At 42.8% G+C, this 22,294-nt stretch overlaps 1 protein-coding gene across 1 annotated transcript in view; it reads right to left on the bottom strand.

The window, feature by feature from the left end:
* frem1b (Fras1 related extracellular matrix 1b) overlaps positions 1 to 22,294 on the bottom strand; it is a 262,434-nt gene that overhangs the window by 146,491 nt on the left and 93,649 nt on the right. The window contains exons 10-12 of the mRNA XM_078561195.1: positions 14,188 to 14,330; positions 8,245 to 8,441; positions 6,955 to 7,045 (exon numbers count right to left, since the gene is read on the bottom strand). Of these exons, the coding sequence (XP_078417321.1) occupies positions 6,955 to 7,045; positions 8,245 to 8,441; positions 14,188 to 14,330 (431 nt within the window). The remainder of the gene's footprint in view (positions 1 to 6,954; positions 7,046 to 8,244; positions 8,442 to 14,187; positions 14,331 to 22,294) is intronic.

Here is a 22,294-nt window from a genome sequence, read left to right as displayed (position 1 = left end):
CTTAAACCACCTCAATGTCAAAAACAGCAGGACCACTGAATTCAGCCAAGTTACCAACCTTCAAAAGCCATATACCCTCTTAATTTTTATTGGACTCTAAATTGTTCACTCTATCCTCCCATTCTATAATCTATTTGTGTATGTGTACGTAAATTTCAAGTTTGTGTGTGTGTGAAAGTCAGAGCATTTTTATTTTATTATTTTACTTAGGCTGGGTTTAGTCCTAATAAAAATAAAAGCTATCCTCTTTTCTTGTTAAAAACTTAAGAAAACCTGTCTGATCGTGTATTTTATGGTCACAACATATAAACAGTTAAACACTCATGGAATTGGCAAGCATATCCTTTTTAAAAAAAAATTGCTGCAGTCAAATGGGGGTGGGAAAAGAGGGGAGTCATTCAACCTCTCCTCACCTGGTCACAACAGTATGTACCATCTGCAAGATGCATTGCAATATCTCACCAAGGCTCCTTCAAAAGCACCTGCCAAGCCTGCAACTTCTACCACCTGAAAGAACAGCAGTATGACAACACCAGCACCTGCAAGTTCCTCTCAAAGTCACATATTATCCTCAGTTGGAACTATATTGCCATTCCTTCACTATTGTTGGATCAAAATCCTGGAATTACTCCCTCAGAATACTGTGGTTTTACCTACATCAAATGGACTGTGGTGGTTCAAGAAGATGGCTGATCATGACATGAATTAAAAGTCACAGGTGCCTGTCTTCAGCCAATTTGATTCACCCCACGTGATATCAAGACATGACAGAGTGTATTGGATACAACAAAGGCAGTGGGCCATGACAGAATTCTGGCTGTAGTGCTGAAGACTTATACCTCAGAACCAGCTGTGCCCCAATCCAAGCTGTTCCAGTATAGCTACAACACTTGCATCTACACTGGTCAAATCCAATCTAGCCATTATCACCGCACCTGTCTACTCTTGATCATCAGCATAGTGATGGAAGGTGTTGTCAACAGTGTTAGCAAGTGGCACACCTACTCACCAATAACTTCCTCACCAATGCTCAGTTTAGGTTTCTCCAAGACGTCTCTACTCCAGACCTGGTTACAGCTTTGGTCCAAACATGGATAAAGGAGCTGAATTTCAAAGGTGAGGTGAGGGTGACTGTTCTTGACATCAAGGCAGTAGTTGACTTAATGTAGCAAAATGGAACACTATCAAAATTGAAGTCAATGGAAATTTGGGGAGAACTTTCCACTGGCTTAAGTCATGTCTCACACAATGGAAAGTGATTGTGGTTGTTGGAGGCCAATCATCTCAGCTCCAGGATATTGCTGTAGGAGTTCCTCAGGCTAGTATCTTAGGCCCAGCCATCTTCAGCTGCTTCATCAATGACCTTCCCTCCAAAATAAGATCAGAAGTGGAGATGATCAGTTCCATTCGCATCTGAGGTACATCTGAGGTCATCAGCAGCAAGTAATATTCGTGCCACACAAATGCTAAAGTAATGACTAACACTAATAAAAGAGAATCACTACTGACGAGAAACATAACTGGAGCAAATACATAAATACAAGAACAGTTCAGAGGCTGGGAATTCACCTCCTGACACCATCTACAAGGTTAGCAGTGTGATGGAATAACTCTCCTTTTCCCCAGAGAAGTGCATCTCCAAAAACACTCAAGAAGCTCGACACCATCCATGAAGAAACTGTCTGTTTTATTAGCGGACCATCTACCACCATAAGCATTCACTTCCTCCAGGAATAGCATAATGTGATTGCTTTGTGTACATCTACAAGATGCACTGCAACAATATAGCAATGCTTCTTTGATAACAACTCCCAAAACTACCACCTCTGCCATCTAGAAAGACAAGGGCAACAGGCGCATGGAAATACCACCATATGTAAGATCCTGGTTTAGAAACATATCACCATTCCCTCATCATGGCCTTGCCAGTGGTGTCCAGATCCCATGGTTAATTGTGCCTGCACACAGGGGTCACAATTAACTCTCCAGCTGTTGAGACTAATGTGGGGTTATAGTGCTCTAAGCAAGTGATTACATGACTAGTTTGCACAGCTGAGATAGTAACATCCCTGTCCAACCTTTGAGGTACTTACAGCTTTTAGACCTTGTTAATATAACAGCCATTGGTCCGTCTGTAGATGTCTAGGGAGACCAACAGGAATATCGCATACAAGGAGTGCATGACAAAGGAGGTAAACACGTGGTGAAACCTTAACCTTGGTTTTGTTCCTTAAAATATTGGTAGGCCTTTCATTTGACTGCAACATTCTTTTATAACCATCATGTTTGATAGAATGCCTGTGGGTTTCTAGGAGAGGTAGATTGGCATGCATTAAGCAGAATGGTTAGCCTGCTAAAAGCAAACAGGAAATAATAACATTACGCCATCCAATAGGAATTTGCCTTTGATTGCTGAGGAACAGCTGACGCTCATTAGCTAAGTGAAGGATGATAAATTTTCTGTAAGCTCTAGACCTCCATTAGCACTGCCAATGACAAGCAGAAGCTACAGTCATCATTACCTCCAAAGCATTTCAGCAGTGACAGTATTGAAAATCAACTGAAGATGTAAATTATATATTGATGCTACTGGCTTCCTGCAGCAGCACCTCCTCCTCAGCAGTCACATCCTCAGGTTCCTGCTTATCCTGTTGCCTTATGTTGTACCACTCATTGTATTCAGCGTGCTAATTTTCCTGGATTACAATGTCATGGACCATATTAGCATCTGCACATCTACTTTGGAGTACACTGTAATATGTCCTAAGTGATCCTGCAATGGAGTAGTTGTATCAGAAAGGTGGTCCAACAGTAGCGTCCTCTTCCAAGTCAACATGGCCAGTGTCGAGGCACTAATCACTCAAAAACAGCTCCACTGGGTAGGTCAAGTTGTTTCTATGCCTGAACCAGACTCCCAAAGCAACTGCCTCACTTAGAACTTGGTCATGGCAGGAATCTCAGGAGGACTGTGGAAACATTTCAGGGATATCCTCATAGCATCCCTGAAGAGGCTAAACATCCCTGCCAATTCACAGAGTCCCTGGATTATGACCAACCAAAATAGAGAAAGTTCACGTGGGAAGGCACCAATCACATCGAAAGACTTCATCAGGAACATGCAGAGGCAAAGTCAAGACATCGGAGAGAGCATAAAAACCTCCCAACAACTCATCTACCTGACCTTCCCAATCACCACTTGTACTGCATGTGGCAGACAGTGCACATCGTGCATTGGACTTATCATCCAACTCAGAACCCATTGAACCAGAGTGAAAGCAAGTCATCCTCAAACCCGAGGGACTGCCTAAAAAGAGGAGAAGGGAATATTTGCTTCAAGGCTCCAGAAAGTTTCACCCTAGTTTTCCAATAGGCTTCACAATATTGCTCTCAACCTTATTGATTTCACTTGAACAGTACTTTTTTCATATTTTTGGTTTACCCTTTTTGACTCCATATCTTAAGCTTCGATGTTTCAGACTGCACGTATGTATATTTGAGCAGTAGTTCCCTATTTTCTTAAGTGTGATTTTACTTCTTTTAATATCCAGGATAATTTCATCACATTTCCAGAAAATAAAGCTGATTGCCTCAACCTTCGATCTGTCCGCAAGCATGACCCAGACCTCCCTGTCACTTGCCATTTCAACACACCACCCTGCTCTCATACCCACATGTCCGTCCTTGGCCTGCTGCATTGTTCCAATGAAGCTCAACGCAAACTGGAGGAACAACACCTCATCTTCCGACTAGGCACTTTACAGCCTTCCAGACTTAATACTGAGTTCAACAATTTTAGATCATGAACTCTCTCCTCCATCTCCACCCCCTTTCCGATCCCCCTTTTTCCAATAATTTATAATTTTTTTACAAATATATTTTTCTTTTCCCACCTATTTTTAAATTTATTTCGATCCATTGTTTTATCTCCACCTTTTAGCCCATTTCGATCACTTCCCCCTTCCCCCCACCACACCCCCACTAGGGCCATCTGCCACTAGCTTGTCCTGCTTGCTACCCTTAATGTCCCCATTAGCACATTCCTTAGATAACATCACCACTGTCAACACCCCTTTGTCCTTTTGTCTATGACATCTTTGGCAATCTCTTCTTTGCCTTCACCTATCATTGGCCCCCACCATCGAGCTCTACCTGTCCCACCCCCCTCTACCAGCTTATATTTCACCCCATTTCTCTATTTCCTTAGTTCTGATGAAGGGTCATCTGGACTCGAAACGTCAACTGTATTCCTCTCAGCAGATGCTGTCAGACCTGCTGAGTTTTTCCAGGTATTTTTGTTTTTGTGCCTCATCTATTGGTTCACCTCACGCTTTTAGGGATCTTTCTTGTCTTCAGAAGGCAGCAGAATAACATTAACCTAGATCTTATTTTAGGACCAAACAAATGTTATTACAATTGAATAGTAAATCACTAGAACCTATATGTTGTTAAACTTTGTTAGCTTCTTATATAATAGAGTATAGTAAATAATTTATAAATGTTGTGCCTTGTTATAATTCATCGTCATTTATTGAAGTTATGATTTCTTAATCTTTCCTCATCAACCACAGAAGTGAATTTACTAGATTAACACTCTTTGAAAGTTCAGATTCTCACATTTGAAAAATTAAACAGAATGATTGCATTTGTTCCTTACACATTTGTATTTTAGACAAATAAGGAAATTATTGTAACATTGTGATAAAATGAATTAAGTATGACCATTTTCTGTAGTTGAATATGATTTTTTATCTCCTTATGCATTATGTCAAAATTAAAACAGCCAATACTCAGCTAATTCTTAGCCAAAAATGCTTTATTTCTTTTATATTGGGCTGGATTTTGTTCCAGCAATGCAGGTATCCCCTGTCTGGTGGCAAACTGATGTGAACTCTGCATCACTTTCAAGGGGAAGGCATGATGCAACTAAGTGCCTGTCAGGCACCTAACTGGCCAGCATCGTGCCTCCCATGCAATTAAGGAACCCCCAAGGGCAGAAATCCCACTGCCCAGAAGGAAAAAGCAGTTTGGACCAGTACTCTTATTTCCAAGTTTTTACTGGTGTTCCATTTTAAGGTATACAAGACCAGTTTGGGCCAGTATTCTTATTTCCCGGTTTCTATTGTTTTTTCCCTTCTGGGTGCTGACAGTTGTGGCCATTCAGAGGCTGCCAGCTCTCCATTGCAGGTAGCACTACTGGGAGATGGGACTGCTGTCAGTAATTCTCTGAGACCCAGCCCCAGAATCGACGCTAGATCCCAGGACTCAATTGAGTGAGGGCAGGATAGAGGGGGTTGCTGGTGAGGGAGGGGCAGTCCGATGAAAGGATAGGGGTGGTGGCTTTCAGCGCACACCCCTCCCCAAAGCCAGGTCTTTTGATTGGGCACAAAGTGCCTGTGAAGGAATGGTTACACATGTGTGCTCAACCTGTACAATAGCCACCGACGCATGCGCAAATGATCCTGGTGCCTTTCCAGTCAGTGGCAGGAGAGTCAGTGTTACAGAAATCCCAATTCCTCCATAGCCTGGCTAGCTCATTTGGTATTTAATAGGGCTCTTAATCCCAGAGTCATTGCCTTGAGCCCCATTTTGGCTAATGCTTTTTCTATTTATTATCTAGTTGTTTGGTAGTACAGAACTTGAGTATTGCTGAACAAAGTGACATTTTTTGTCGAAGCTTTTTATCTTGTACTCATCAGGACACTTCGTAAGAATACCAAATGTAAAGGGAACAACAACTTATGCCATGTGCGAAGAGAGTGCTGATTAGTTGGCAAATGGACTTTGATTGGCCGAAATAGGGCACATCAAAGGCATCCTGCAGGATAATGGCTAGCCTGATCAGATCACTTCATGCTGTATATTGTAAACTCATGAACAAGCCTAAGGCCATCACTTTCAGCCCTGAAGAGTGCCCAGTCTGCCGCAGATTACCCTGGAAAAGAAAGGTATCTCAAAATTCTGAGCAACAGGTGAAGCTAGCTATTTCACACTGCTACCATGCAGTAGCAACATGAGCGGTATTCAGGATGCTGCCGTCAAAAAGACATTCTGCCTATGACACAAATGAATGATGTGGTATATGAATTCCAGTAGCAGTGTGATGCTAGGTATGCAGTCTGTATGTCCCAAAGACTGGTGGATCATATAAAGCAGCATGTCCTAGCCGCTGTCCATAATTTTCAGGGTACAGACCATACCCAGCCAGCCCATGCTTGCAAAACTCAAAACACAGTGTCCAACATTCAATGTGATTCTGTGATTGGACAACATTTGCTAAATAATCCTCAGTGTGCAAATAATTATGCTGGAAAGCAATTTAAGATAGTCAGTCAGGCGTGTAGTGTGGCGCATTTGCATGTATTGGAAGCTACATATATTAATACACAGGGCCCTGTTCCTTGCAGACAGAAAGAATATGTACACACATTGCGCCTGTTTCAGCTAAACAAAATAAGTGCCAGCCATTCGCTGGTCCGTTCCTCAGGGCAATGCCTTGACCAATCAGAGTTAAGCTGCCTAGTTTAAATTTTCAAACAATGCTTGACAGTTAACTGTCAGTCACCATCAACTGGTTCATTCTCCTTGACAATGCCTCTACCAATCAGAGTCCACTTGCCAACCAATCAGCACTCTCTTCTCATATAGTATAAATTGTTCCCTTTACATTTGACATTCTTGTGAATTGTCCTGGTGAATGCAACCGAAAAGCTTTGACAAAAATGTATCTTATTTCAGCAACAGTTATTATTTATTTACTTTTATTTTTATTTGATACACTGAAAAATCCTGGTGAATAAAGTCTTTTGTAGGTAGAAGAATTATTTGAAAGTGTGCTGTATTTGGTACTTGTGCTCAATCCTACTGAAAATTACAGTCAAATATTTGGTGTAATTTTGCATGAGTTGTATTAATTTAAAATATAGCAGCCTCTCACAATGTTATCCAGCATCTTACCTGTGTAAATGATTTCAGCATGGGGACAGAAGGATCCTTTTTCATATTCTTAGTACTGTCTGTGAAAATTATCTTGCCTGCATCATACATTCTGCAATGAGGGGAAATCAGGACAACAACATGGAATAAGTTAAGCAATCTTGACATTCTTTATAAGAAAGTACATTTCCTTAAACCTATTTATTATTAATGCTGGGGTGACAACTGTCTAATTTTTTATCAGACAGTCTGGATTTTAGATTACCTCTCCAAAAATTTCTGAAATGTATATCAGACAGAAAAGTCCAAATTTTACAATAAGTCTATTATTCAGCTTTTGTCCCATGTGATATGGAGCCATTAATAAGGATTCCAAGGCATTTACACCATTCGCACAGTAATGCAAAGCTTAGAGTTCAAGTCATGGGCCAACCGTCTAGTCTCATCACATCACCAGATAGGAACTTGGAAAAAGTAGCAAAACTATGTAAAATGCTTTTGACATCTTATTTTTCAGATTTTTCTCCTTAATGTTCCTAACATTATTCAAGGGCCAAGTTTCAAGTGACTGGCAAGAAAATAAACAAATTGGATACTTGTAGGAATGAGGTCAGGTAGGAAGATCTAGTGTGATTCATAATCACTGGCACAAATTAAGAACAAGAAAAATACATGTAAGTTTTATGAAAAGCCCTTGGGGTCTGATTTCGAGTAAGCAGATGCAAATCTAGAACTGATCCCACTATAAGCATAGTTTTCTGCATTGACTAATCACCAGATGAGCACTAGACCGAAGCATTGGATTCTACTGAATCCAAAAGATTTGGTCACAGTGATATAAGACTAGAGGAACTCTTACTAATGAACATATTTAAACACCTGGAGGAATTTTATGATGCCAAAACTCTTGTAGATGAAGCGCTAGTGCATGGTATTTAAATATATCTACCAATATGAGCTCCTCCATCCTCAACAAGATCTCTATGTTATTGTAAAGTGAATAAATACCTGACAGTTCAAGGCAGTAACAAAAGTTAACATCGGCTGAACCACAAAGACATTAGGAATATATGTTGGATGGTAGGCTATAGATCAGTCCATAATTATCTTTATCATTGTTAGATGCAGCAATGATGTCTCAGAGAAACAAAGAAATAAAGAGAAAGCATTAAATTCTACTGAAGTCAAAAAATGTGGCCATGAGGATAAGAAAATAGAGCAATTCATATTAGCAGAAATATTTAAATATATTGGCTTTAAATATATCGACAAATATATAATAACTAAATCAAAAAAAAATGAACACTGTACCTCTGGTTTGTTGGGAAGAAACAGGGTTTAGTGATTATGTACATCAGCTCATTCTCTGGGGATTCTGTGTCTGTGAAGTGCAGATGGTTCTTTGTGATGTGCTTAATTTCTGTTTCTTTTGCTACCAAATAACGTGTGGTATCTTTAACTTCTTTGGGCAACTGGTCCTTCACTGGAGTTACATGAATCATTGTTATCTGGAAAATAAGACAACTGTGAAGGATTGACTTTGCTATGTGACTGAATAATAATAAAACAAAAGACAAAGGCACCTAATAGATAAACAGAATTATTTCTAAAAGACTGCTGAAAGGAAAATACTCATTATTTTTTCATATCACTGAAGTGTGATCCTGCTGATTGTGATTTAAATTACATTGTTTAAACCTTTAAATAAACTCCACTCTTCACTGCAGTTACAATGTAGCAGCCATTTGGATATGGTACCAGATTCGATGGTGTAAACTGAAATCTGGGGAAAGGATCCTTAAAAGTAGGAGACACTCCAAACTAGGTGGATATTGAAAAAATTGAAAGGTTTGCTCTTAGACAGTGATCTATGTACTCTTGTAAATTGGAATCATGTATCAGTAGTGCAGAACAATAACAGGTTGTAATGAAAATGGATAACCTAAGCTTAAAAACCAAGGAAAACTTGGCTTTCTTCCTTAGGGTAAGACAATAAGGTTGGATGGAACTGAATATTACAGCAACTTTTGACAATACAATGATGATGGCGTTCATGCTGCCAACACAATCAGCAGATGTCTCAGGGTGACAGGAATGTTAGCTGCTCAATCAGAACACGGTGAATACAACAGTCTATTTGACTCATCAAATGACTGTTTAGACTCTGTAGTAATTGAAGGTATAGCCTTTCCTACTGCCTATCAGTGGTCACATGATTGTTCTTGGAGGCTCCAACCAATGAGCACTAAGCGCAGCTAACCCGAGGCGGGGCGGGGCTTCTTGTTGAGGACCTGGTTCAAGCATGTAGCATCTAAAAAGCTCTCTGTAATAAAGTTATCTGTTTTTAATTTAAATCTGTCCGCTACATCAAGTCATTACGTTTAGCGACGAGGGTAAAATAGCTCTGATGCTGCACCTCGTCTTTTTAATGTGATTACATCAAATCTTAAGGAAAAAGGAAAGAATATTCATCAGTCATGCCACTCTTTGGCAGAATCGATCCTTTCAACGCGACTGTGGAAAACTAGAGCCAGTATGCAGAGGGCCTTGGTTTCTATTTCATAGCAAACGAAATTACCACGGAGGAGAAGCAGAAAGCAATTCTTTTGAGTGTATGTGCTAGCAAGACATACAATCTCATCCACACCTGACAGGCCCAAACGCGTCCAATTCTAAGTCCTTTAATGAATTAGTGGACCTCATGAAAATGCATATCCAGCTGAAGCTATCCATAATAATGCAAAGTTTCAGTTTAATTCCAGAGTAAAGGCCCCAGGAGAGTCAACCGCAACCTATATAGCGAAATTGAAGCAGTTGACTGAACACTGTGACTTCGGCGTGTGATGAAAGTATAATAATTTTCATAATATTTTTCTGGTTTATTGTGAAGTAGGTTTATGGGTGTGATTATAGCTGGGTCTGTCTGTGTGATTTAATTATATTTGGAGTCAAGTAGACTGCAAGCTTGAAATCATCAAAAGAAGCCAGTTATAGAAATGTGCTTGACATCCTAATGAGTAAACATGGATGCTGGCTTAGCATGAATGTGTGAAGGGAATTTGCATTTTTAGATAAATGAAGGGATTGTTGTATTTCAAAGGGATGTTGGTCTGTTTACAAGTAGCCACTTAAGCAAGGTTAAGGAGCATGTTTATTTTTCCTAAAGGTTACTGACAATATTGGCAACATGAAAGTTTTTTATGTTATGAGGAAGATACAGTTTCAAAGATATATGGAACAATAGAATTTACATATTAAAAAGAGAGAAACATATATAATGGAGAATAAAAGGCTATGTGAGAGAAGGCCATGTAAAGATTTAACAGCAGTGCATGAAACAGCCCTCAAGAAGCCTCCAGCCATTTGTGCATAAGTTGGATATGTAAAGTAACTGAAGTTGGAGAAAAACTATTTGGAATTCCACTGTCAAGTGGGTACTGTGTTAAATTGCTTTGTTTTAAAACTAAAATCTATTTTGCACTGTTGCCTTAAAGAGAGTGTGTAACTGGGAGTCAGGCCAATTTGGAATCCCTTGGAGGCAGCAAGTGGCCCTTAATTAGGCTCTTATGTGGTTCAATTGACCACCCAGTGGCCGCTGAGTTGCCCACTGCTGGCAATATGCCATGGCGGAGGGAAGACGTTGGGCTCCCCTCCCAATGTCTTGCCTACAATAATATTGCCAGCCTCCTTCCCAGCCCCACCCCAATGGGAAGGGCAAATTCAGCCCATAGTCATTGAAAAACAATGGATAATATTTTGATTAAAACTCACAAGTGACCATATGGAAAAAAAGCTTTGTAATCCTATCCTTTATAAAGTCTCACATAGTTATTAGTTATAGAAATAACCAGGAGGTCAATCAGTATTTGCAAACAATTAATATCTTAAAGATGATGTTATTGGTTGACATTTGTATTGAGAAAGTAGGAACTAAATTCATGCAATAGATACATATTATAATGACAAAGTGTAGATGTTCATTAATGAACTGTATAAACTTGGCCAAAATTAGTTCCTTTGAGGTTCTGTGATTAAAATTTAACGTGATTCTAAGTGTATTTGCTTTTGCTCCAACCCACTAGTCACCACCTAAACTTTTTAGACTTCCACTCCAAAATAACCTCTTCGGTCAGTTTTCTTAGTGTCTATCTTGAACAATATTCCTTGAAAACTGACATCATTCCCATGTTCGTTCACTCTAGCAAAACATTAAAGCATTTTAAATGAAGCATTTTCTCATGGAATTGCCTTATTTCTTTCTATCAGATTAAAAACCAGCTTCACTCATAGAAAATAGTCTAACTTGCTTTAATGCATTTGCTGCAGAATATTGATATGTTCAAACAGGCATCCATGGAAGGGCCAATTGTTTAGTTCAAATACAAGAACCTTGTGGGTTGTAATTGGATATATGTTTGATTGACAGCTCTTTCAGAGTTTGAGGCATATATTTAAATTAAAATTTTTCAGAAAGTGGGCAGAATTTTGCCCTTGGTGGGCGGGCGGGCCCCACTGGCCATTTTGAGTGGGCGGGCCAATTAAGCCCACCCAGTGGCCTGCCCGACAGGAAGCGCTATGCACTTCCTGTGCGGGGGGGGAGGGAATCCCCAACTGTCAAAGTGCGCTCTTTCATGCGCATGCGTGCGAAAGAGCACACTGCTCCCTGAGGCAAAGTGCTGTCTCAGGGAGTTTACTGACAGGTAGAAAAAGTCAAAAATAGAGAAATATTAAAATTATTAACATGTCCCCCTCATGTGACAATATCACACGAGATGGGACATGTTAATAAGAAACACATAAAGTTTATTAAATTTTTAAAAAACGGACATGAAACTTCATTCCGCCAGTGGATGAAGTTTCATGAATAATCTGGAGCCTGCTGGGGCTCCTGGCCTGCCCGCCAGCCTTAAGGTTGGATGGGCAGGGTCTTTAACAAGGTTAATTAGCCTGTCAATGGCCTTAATTGGCCATTGACAGGTCGGCGGGCGGACAGCTGATTTCGCTGTCCGCCTGCCTTCCTGAAGATTTAAATGGACTGGGATGGCGTCGGGGTTTCCTCCCGATGTCATCCCACGTCATTTTCCCCTAGGCAAGCGGGCCCCACCCCCAAATCGCCGAGGGGAAAATCCTGGCCAGTATTTCTCAGCTTGCCTTGTTGAAATCTAAAGCCATCTTTGACAGGTAAATAGACCGGAAAAGGAGTCCATGGCAGTTAATATACAAGAACGTTGGAGATAATTTTCTGCTTTGCTTAATGGCAGTAAACACACACAATTTGCATTCCATTGAAATCAGTGGAATGAAAATCAGATGAGTTCTACGATGGACAGATGATCTAATCATCCAGATTACAGCCTGGATGCAAAATTGAAATTTATCCCCTTTTGTGCCTAGTATAGTTTACACTGTATTGTAGCAATGCCAACATGATTGCTGTTTTCTTCCTTACAAATGTTAGTTAAGAGCATATCAACTGCAAGTCTACCAAAGTGCCATTGCTCCTGTCAGCTAACCTTTCACTGTTTATGAAATCTGTTTTGTAGTTTTAAACCTAAACCACAATCTGGTGAAGCCTTTATTCAACTACCTTATGAAACCAAGGATGATCAAGTGAAGGCAAGTGGTATAACTGGAATAGGCTTTTCTGTTTGATCTTTGGCCACACAACAAATGATCTAAACACTGGGTAGGTAAAACCACACTGGATGACAGGGAGCAAAGGCTCACAGTAGCAATGGTTTGAGTCACGAAACCTGAAAAATTGTCTAGAGGAAAGGCGCAAAAAGTAATAAGTATGCTTATAATTTCTTTCGAAATAGAAACAGTTATTTCACCATGTCTGTAATGTCAATAAGACATGAAAAGGAATCAAAACTGTATGTATCAAAACTATTCTTTTTGGCTATTTTAAAATGGACTCCTGCTGAACCACAAAGTGGCTGCTACAGGTCACATGGCTAACAAGATAGGCCATCTGTTCTGGAAGGTTGCAACAGAGACTACAGAAACAAAATAATTACACTCCGATTCTTGTGGCATCTCATATCCCATTGTAAGGACATATTATAATCATGAAACTAAACGACTAACAGAAAAACTGACTCCCCTAGCTGGGGCAGTAGCAAAGACAGAGATATCGAAACTTGTTGTACCTGAAGAAGTGTTAAGAGCCACCATTTCACTCCTAAGGCAAACAATGGATTTTGGTCAGGAGAACAGAAATCGCTTGCGAAGCTGCAATTAACTCATTAATGGGCCACATCACATGGCTCTCTAGCCTTTTGGATCATTTTAATATTCCATTTCTAGTTTCACAGCTCGGACTGCTCATTTAACACCAACTGGAAAGAACTCCAGCAGCTCCCAACTGACCAAGCAGCCACCATCTCTTGGAGCCTGATTGATTTTAAAGGTTCCTGATCATCACCTGCCAAGTGGTCTAAGCACAAAAAGTCCATCATGCTACAGTGTCATTCATTTCAAGGATTTTCGTGTTGCTGTCTCAAACCAGGAACACATCTGGACTGAACTCCGCCACGAAGGAGACAACCTCTGGACTTTGGCTTCTCGGATTTTGTATATCACGTGAACAAATATTCATTTCTGTGGTCCTTTTAATGTTGTTGCCCATAGTTGTAAATCTTCCTCTTTTCCATCCCCCTTATTGTATATGTATGTATGTGTGTGAGGTAGCGAACGCTCCCCCCGCCCAGCTCTGAATGTGAATAAACTAAACTTTTGAGTTAATCATAATGTGAGTTTGCTGTGAGTGATTATTAAATTGGATCACACAAATTGAAGGTTTAGGGAAACATGCCACAGCCTGCTTTAAAATTCACTCAAAAACCATCTCTGCTTATGGACAGATGGAGGGGAGGACAAAGAAATTCAGTTTCTGTCTCTCCGACCGGAACAATGTCACTGACCCAAAGAAGCCATTTCTGTGGCACTCCACTCCCAGTGTAAAACCATGCTCAATGGGAGCACAAGCTGCAGAATCAGTCCTATAATATTGACTACACTCTTGTTGACCAAGTCTCAGCACTATTTTTTCAGTTTACTTAATCATTTGTCTAGATGTAATTTGGCACCAACAACTGCACATACATTATTATCTGTTTTTTGCACTTTTTAAACTCTGTGCTTAGAATAAGGAAGAGAGTTATTAATATCACCTAAATCCTCAGATGCTCTATAAAAAGTCCTACAGTTTCCTTTTGAAAAATAATGTCGAGTAAATCAGTAACAGCTTGCCTGGGGATCCGAAAGATTGGGAGGCTCATGACTATCCGACAGGATGAACTCAAATGAATCCTCAAAAATCTCGCCTCCAAAATGATGATAATAAATCAGACCATGGAATAAATCCCGCTGCAGAAAAGTAGTCACAGGATGACCTATAGAAATAAAATAAGTGAAATGCTAAAAGACATATTAGTTCCTGCATGAAAATAACAGATTAAAAAATGTTATATGGAGAAAAACATGTAAACGTGTTCAGTGTGTAAGTATTTTTATTTTATATTACTTTAGGCTTTTCTGGCCAGATGGAGATAGTTACTAGAAATATTTGCCAGTAATAGTAAACCTCATCTAATTCAAATGAACTGTAGAGGATTGAAAATAAAGAATGACAGTCTGGCTTTTTTCCTTTCCAATACTTATTTCATGCTTTTAGTCTGAGGAGCTGTGGAGAAATTCTGAAATTAGATCTCTGTTGCATCTAATCTCTCAATAATTCCAGTGGTATTGGATCCACTATTCCAAAAAATGGGCAGCTTCTGCACAAAGTAAAAGGAAAATAAAATTAAGGGTAGATTTTACAAGCCTGCGCAATTGGCTTGGAGGTGCAAAAACCACATGAGAAATTTGGTGCAGAGGTAGATTGAAAATCCCACAGGTCTTATTGATTTCCTTTCTTGACCTTTTGATGTGCATGCTGGAAACATAGGTTCATAAAATCTAGCCTACATAATAAGGCATATTGAATTTTAAAATTGTATCAGGCATCTGGGGATACAGATTATTCCATTCAAGGTGAACCATACTGTCCTGTGGAATGAAAACCAGTGTCAATTTTATTAAGCTTCCCTTTACTACTGGTAAGAAAATATTAAATACATTCTTTAGATACACATTTATAATTTTGCTGCAAACATTGTGAAGGAGTAATCTTTCATAGTGCCCACCCCTCTTTTCTTGGCAAAATCAAGCTCACAAAAAAATAGTGTTTTGATCTTCTGATCCATAAAAATATTGATGTTTCTGTGTGGAAGAGAATTCTAAAAACCAACAACTCTCTGAGAGAAAAAAAATTATCCTTCATCCCAGTCTTAAATGGGAGACTCCTAATTTTTAAACTGTGCCCCCTAGTTCTAGACTCCCCCACAAGGGGAAATATCACATCAGCATCCACCATGTCAAATCCCCTCCAGATCACATACGTTTCAATAAGATCACCTCTCAATCCTCTAAACTCGAATGGGTAAAAAGCCCAGCCATCTCAATATTTCTTCATAAGATAACCCTTTCATCCCAGGAATCAGTCAGGTTCTTTTAACAGCTTCTAATGCAATTATATCCTTTTTTAAGTAAGGAGACTAAAACTGTTCGCAATACTCCGGGGGAAGAATTTCCCCCCCGTTGGGGGGGAAGTGCAGGAGCGGGCGCGCCTCCAATCTGCGTCCCCAATCGGGGGCGCCCCGCCATTTTACGCGGGTGGGCCAATTAAGACCCGCCCAGCATGACGTCTGCCAGGAAGCACTATGTGTTCCCTGTGCGGGTGAGGGGGAAATTCCCTCAGCCGAGAGTGCGCTCTTTCGCGCATGTGCGTGAAAGAGCGCATTCCTCTCTCTGAGGCTAAGTGCTGCCTCAGGGAGATCAGCGGCAAATTTAAAAATGGTGAAGGGGTAAAAATAAAACTTCCCTGACATGTAGCCTCATGTGATACTGTCACATGAGTTGGGACATGTCCATCACTTTTAATCAAACGTTTATTAAATTTTTAAAAACCCTCATGAAACCTCATCCCGCCAGTGGATGAGGTTTCATGCTTTTTCTGAAGCCCGTCAGGGCTCCCGGCCTGCCTGCCAACCTTAAGGTTGGACGGGCAGGTCCATTAATGAGCTTAATTTCTTTTTAAATGGCCTCAGTAGGTCATTGACAGGTCAGCGGCTGCAGAGCTGATTCGGCTGTGCCCCCGCTGACCTGAAAATTGAAATGACGCAGGGTCACGTCAGGAATTCCGCCTGATGTCATCCCGCATCATTCTATGCGTCGGCAAGCGGGCCCCGCCCCCCCGCTCGCTGACCTAAATATCTTGGCCCAGATGCAGTCTCACTAAGGCTCTATACATCTGTAGAAACACTTCCCTACTTTTATACTCAATCCACTTGCAATAAACACCCACATTCCATTTGCCTTCCTAATCACTTGCTGCACCTGCATACTAACTATTTGTGATTCATGTACCAGGAAACCCAATCATTCTGTACCATAGAGATCTGCAGTCTCTCTCTATTTAAATAATATGCTGCTTTTTTATTCTTCCTGCCAAAGTGGACAAGCTCACATTTTCCTACATTATACTCCATCTGCGAAATTTTTGTCCATTCACCTAACCCATCTAAGTCCCTTTGCAGACTCTTTATGTCCTCTTGGCAATTTCCTTTCCTACCTACATTTGTGTGACCAGCAAATTTAGCTACCATATATTCGGTCCCTTGGTCCATGTCGTTAATTAAAATCATAAAAAGTCGAGTCCCCAGCACTGATCCATGTGGCACTCCACTGGTTACAGCTTGCCAATCTGAAAATGACCCATTATCCCTATTCTCTGTTTCCTGTTAGCTAACTAATCCTCTATTCATGTTAATACGTTACCACCTATACCATGAGGTCTTATTTTGTGAAGTAACCTTTGATGTGGCACCTTATTGAAAGTCTTTTGAAATTCTAAGTACACCTTCAACACGTTTCCCTTAATTCACCCTTGATTGTTACTTCCTCAAGGAACTCTAATAAATTAGTCAAACACGATTTCCCTTTCAAAAAACCATGGCCCGCCATTGCCAATGGCTAATAAACAAGAAACAGAGAGTTGGGATAAATGGATCATTTTCAAGTTGGCAAACTGTAACTAGTGAAATGCCACAGGGATCAGTGCTGGAGTTTCAACTATTTACAATCTATGCTAATAACTTGGATGAAGGGCCAGATTTGCTGATGATACAAAGATGGGTAGGAAAGCAAGTTGTGAGGATGATACAAAGATTCTCCAAAGTGATATAGATAGGTTAAGTGAGTGGGAAAAAATTGTCAACAGCAGTGGTCCCAGCACTGATTCCTGTGGAACACTCACTGACATGCAAATGCCTCAACAGCTCCAACCAAGAGCTCCCCAGCTCTTGCATGATGGGAAGTGCAGGTGGGCTATGAGAGGGAACACGGAGAAAGAAAATATGGCTGTGGAGATCCACTTCCAGCTGCTCCCAATTCTCACCCCTGCCCCCACCCCAGGGAGAGCCACCTGAGTCTACCCCTACACAGGTGCAGGTGGGGCAGTCTTTAGCAGGGCCCTTACTGGCTCCAGAATCAGAGGTCCACCACAGGCACCTGTCAGAGCAGGAGAATGAGCAGCCTGCCTCCAGCTCTCCTGATGCCACAGGGGCTGCACCATGTAGGAGTGAGAGGAAGTGATTGAGAAAGACTTAATAGTTGCACAAGGGAATTCACTTGGGTGTGCATATCAAGGTTAATGGGATTATACTGATGTTTATTTCAATTAATGAAACACTTTGTTTGAACTCCTCATTTGCCTAGCCTCCACTTTGATCCATTCCCCCATTCGCTCTGGCTGAATGGTATAATCAATGTATGAATGTGATGATTGGCTGGCAGACTGTTGGAATGAATTGCAACTGAGCTGTTCAGGAGTGGTGGCACAGTGTTTCTGATGGCACTGTTGGATGGTCTCATGAACAAAGAGAATGCCTGGATGGGTTTGTCGCAAGCTTCTGTGCCAACCAGTGTCAAGTGTATATTAATTGAGTGTTTAATTGTATTCAAGAGGTGAGCATTAAATGGGGATTCAGCTGTGCATCTATATATAAGAACAGAAGGAGGATCTCCTCATGAACCTGCTCCTGGGCCTGACCAAGTTGGTTATCAACAGGTTCAGGCAGCAGGCGATCAAGGGGGTTGTCCTGCCCGGCTGTCTACCCTCTTCCGTAGCTACATTCCCGGTCGGGTGTTCCTGGAGAGGGAGCATACAGTGTCCGCTGGCACCATCGAGGCCTTCCATGCTCGGTTGGCATTGCGGGGACTGGGGTGCTTTATTGACCCCTGTGGAAACAATTTGGTTTAATGTTTGTAAGTTTCCTTTAAATTTTGTCTTTTGTTTTTGCAGTTTCCCTTCAAGGGACTGCCTTTTAATTTGTCCCCTGATTTATTAATTTAGTTTATTTGGTTTGTAACAAAAGAGTTACATCTTCTTAACCTTCCTAACCCTGCCCCTATGTCTTGGTGCTCCCCTGACATCCACAGCGGAGGAGGTGGAGGCAGCCAGCTGACTGCTACGCCCTGTCTGACATGACTTTGACAGGTGTCCTCTAGAGGGCTGAGACCTGGAGGGCCCTGGCCTGCTTTCGGAGTCCTGCTGTGTGGCAGTGGCACCCTCCTCAGCCTGTGGAGCTGGAGCTGCTGGGATCACAGGAAGAGGGGATTTAGATGAGCCTGACACCCCAGAGGTCACCTGGGTGGATGTCCCCAGGGTGTGCACCTGCTGATCCTCCTCCTTATTGGTGCTCCCTGGCTGACTCCTTGAGGAGAAGGGGAAGATGGAGAGAGATTGAGCTGCCCCACATCCCTCTTGCGTTGACACTGTTGGAGGCCAACTATGGCATCAGCAATGGAGTTCAGCCCGCGCAGCAGTGCAGGACTGACGTCCTAAACCAAGGTCTCCATGGTGGCTGCCATCCTACCAGTGTTGACCTTAGTGCATTGGCATACCAGCGCTATCACCTCAGACTGAAGGTGGTAGGACTCCTCCACTCTGCCTTGCTATCTGAGGAGTGCAGTGGACATCCCTCCCTGATGTTCCCGAGCTTACCTGCGCAGATCCAGCAACTGAGGTATGACCGAGTTCAGAGGCTCCTTTTCTGACTCAGACTCAGCAGATTTCTGCCCTCCAGCAGTCCTCTGAGTTCCGGAAACTTGGGAAGTCCCTGCTGCCGCCTGCTATGGATCAGACAGTGCGTTGTGCGCACCAGATTGGTACCCCGAGGCTGCACTAGAACTAGGTCCCAGCAAGCTGTGTGTCTCTGCGCTGGTGAAGTGTGTAGGTGAGCACTGTGATGGGTCTTCAATTAGGGTGTCCCCAGGTTCTTCTTCCAAAGTATCTTCAGGGCTTGAGCCGAAGACTTGGCTCATGGACCCCCTTGGGCTACTTCCCAGATGTGCCAGCGAAAGCAAGGAGAGGAAGTTAGTAGGGGACTGCAGAACAGCGGAACTCAATCACAGCATGGTTGTCTGATGGATGTTGCACTGCTGGATCCTTACTTGGTTGAGAACCACCAACCTTACTGTCAGCCCAGGAATAGTCCAGATCATCGCCGGCCAGCTGGATGACTCTATTTTCAAAGTCTGTAAGGACCTTGATGTCAGGCATTCCTCCACCAGTCTGTGACCTCTCCCTTTTGTTGTGTGCCAGCTTGTCCTGCATGAAGACAGATGGAGAGACTGTAAGCAAGATGTCTGCCATGCCAGATGAGAAGGATGCCTGGCCTGTATGTGGTGAGTGATGTCATGAATGGGATGAGGACACAGTCCGCAGGGCAGATGAAGCATGTGTGAGAGAGTGAATGGTGCTGTCCCTTAAACCAGCAGTGAATGAGATCCCTGTGGATGTGTGATGGGTTTGAGTGTGTGAGTTGAGTGATGAGAAGAGTGACTTTCCCTCGCGGAGTGGAGGAGATCATTCATCCTCTTTCGGCACTGGATGGCTGTCCTCTTTTGCAGGGTTTTGGCACTGACCACCACCTCCCATGCTGGATTAGTGGCATTTCTTGCTGATCTTTGCCCAGAGCGGGGGTAGAGGACTTAATGGCAGGCCTCCACTGCACACATGGAGCATGTTTCCTCCCATCGGCAGCCATGGCTTTTCGGCAGCTTCCAATCCCTTATCGAGTGCTAGCTCTGTGCAGGGGGCACCCTTTAAATATGGCGCCTGGATTATGGAAAACCTGAGGTGACGGTGGGCGGGTGAATCAGAGGCCGCCCTGCCAACAATCTGACGTGTTGCCTGGGAGTGCATTACTAATGAGGTGGAATGCGCTGGGATTGGGACGATACGGCACTAAAAATTGCCATTGCAGCCAGCGGGCAAAACGTCCTTTTACCTGCCCGCTACCACACTTTGTGCAAATCTTGGACAATTGTGCAGTGGTTCCTGAGGTTTGCCTATGGTGGATACTAGGGGATTTGACATGATGGGGATATTGTGGTGATTGGGGAGGGGAGTGGGAATGTGTGGCATGAGTTGGCACTAAGATGGCATAGGGGTTATGAGGGTCCATGCATGGTGGGTAGAGGGCATAGGATGGCATTGGGGTATGAGGGGCTATGGGAGTGGCTATAGCAGCATAGGAGTTATGAGGGGGCAGGGATGGGTTATGGGGCATAGGGTGAGAAGGGGGAATGAGGGGTAATGGGGTTGGGTACATGGCATATGTCAGCATGGAGCGTATGGGTGAGTGTTCAGGGGCATGAGGTGGCATGGATGAGTCATGGGGAGTGTGTGGGGGGGGTGCAGGCTGGAGCGATTTTTTTTGTTTTATTGAGGGTTTTCAATCCTTTACATAGTGCCGATGCACCAAGGCAGCCCTTGTGGCCAGCCAGCCTTTGCACCCAGCAGCCTCTGTACTAATTCTGGGGGCGGCAGGCTAACTTCTAATCCAGCCCAGTCACCCTAGCTCCACCACCCCTAGAATGAAAATCCCAACATCCAGGCCTTTTTTACCCGGGCCGGGTTCGTGTAGTTGAGAAATGCCCCTGACCCAATAGCAAAAATCTGGGCCAGGGTGGTAAGGGACACAGCAAACTACAGCCATTTTGGAGACCCTTGATGGGGATTATTGAAGGGCACCTTCAAGTCTTTCGAGGCACCTGAATCGCATCCTGAGCAACCCAACAGCTTGTTTTATGTGTGCCCTTGTGGTGGCGTGGCTCCTGTTGTGCCTGTCCTCTGATTCACTGGTAGGGCTTCTTGCAGGAGTCATTGGGCAGGTTTTCATAGGATGGCCTTTGTCTCCCAAGAGACAGTCATTGAGGAGTGTGAAGGAGCACAAACCTGTGGGAGATGTGGCTGCCACTAAATGAATGAATCGTGGCAGCTCCCTGGATATCTAGTGCAGACATACATGATCACTTTTGAGGGGTCACAAACCAACTGGATATTGAGGAAGCGGAATCCCTTGAAATTGATGAAAACTGCTGGCTGATCAGAAAGTGCCTTGATTGTCACATACGTGCAATCACTGACTCCCAGCTACTGCAGCATAGCCAACAGTCCTCTGTGTTTGATTGGTCTTGTCTGTGGCAAAGTAAACGAGAGAGTGACCTGGAAGAGTCACTTATGGGTAACAGATTGAGAGATCCTGGAGACGTTACCAACAGCTTCCTGGATGGAGCTGAAGATGAAGAAATTCTGGGCTGTGGCGACTTTGGCTATTGGCAATCATGGCCATGTGGTCATCTTAGAAAGAGGTTCCAAGAGGTTGCAGATGTCAGTCACAACCTGCTGTGAAAGCCTGAGGAATAGCTGCTCTGTCACATTGAGGAAGCTCACCCTCTGCCTGTAGATCCTGTGTTTGGGGTATTACCCCCACAAGCTGCAGCTCCCTATCCATTTCCTCTGACGTGTGGCTGCAGATGGTGTCATTGCTGCTCCTGGTGCTGTTGGGACAGCAGTTGTTGGGTGTGACTTCTGTTTCTGCTGCTGATCCTCATCAGAGGTCCAGGCTACTACTGCAAAAGTTGCTCCCAAGCTGCAGTGAAGGTTGACAGGAAGGAAGTTGAGTAGAAATTGACCCACAAAGAGGCGAATCCAGGCACACAGAACTAATTATGCAGGCACAAGCCTTCCACTGTGGCTGGCTAGAAGTTTTGCAATTTCACTCTTTCAATGACTACCATGCATGCGAGTTTCACAGAGCAACCTCTTTCTGCTGTGCTCTCACCTTGTTAACCCTGGAGTGTTCCAGGCAGCTCAGAAAACCCATGCAGTGGCTGTTAAAGTCAGAATGCTGGGTTGAATTCAAACTTACTTTCCTATTTCCACATTGCAATGACTTATCCAACAGCT

Source organism: Cetorhinus maximus, chromosome 17, assembly GCF_964194155.1.
Source record: "Cetorhinus maximus chromosome 17, sCetMax3.hap1.1, whole genome shotgun sequence".
Classification (NCBI taxonomy): domain Eukaryota; kingdom Metazoa; phylum Chordata; class Chondrichthyes; order Lamniformes; family Cetorhinidae; genus Cetorhinus; species Cetorhinus maximus.
The sequence above is the reverse complement of the archived record's forward strand: the minus strand, read 5'-3'. Positions and strand labels throughout refer to the sequence as shown.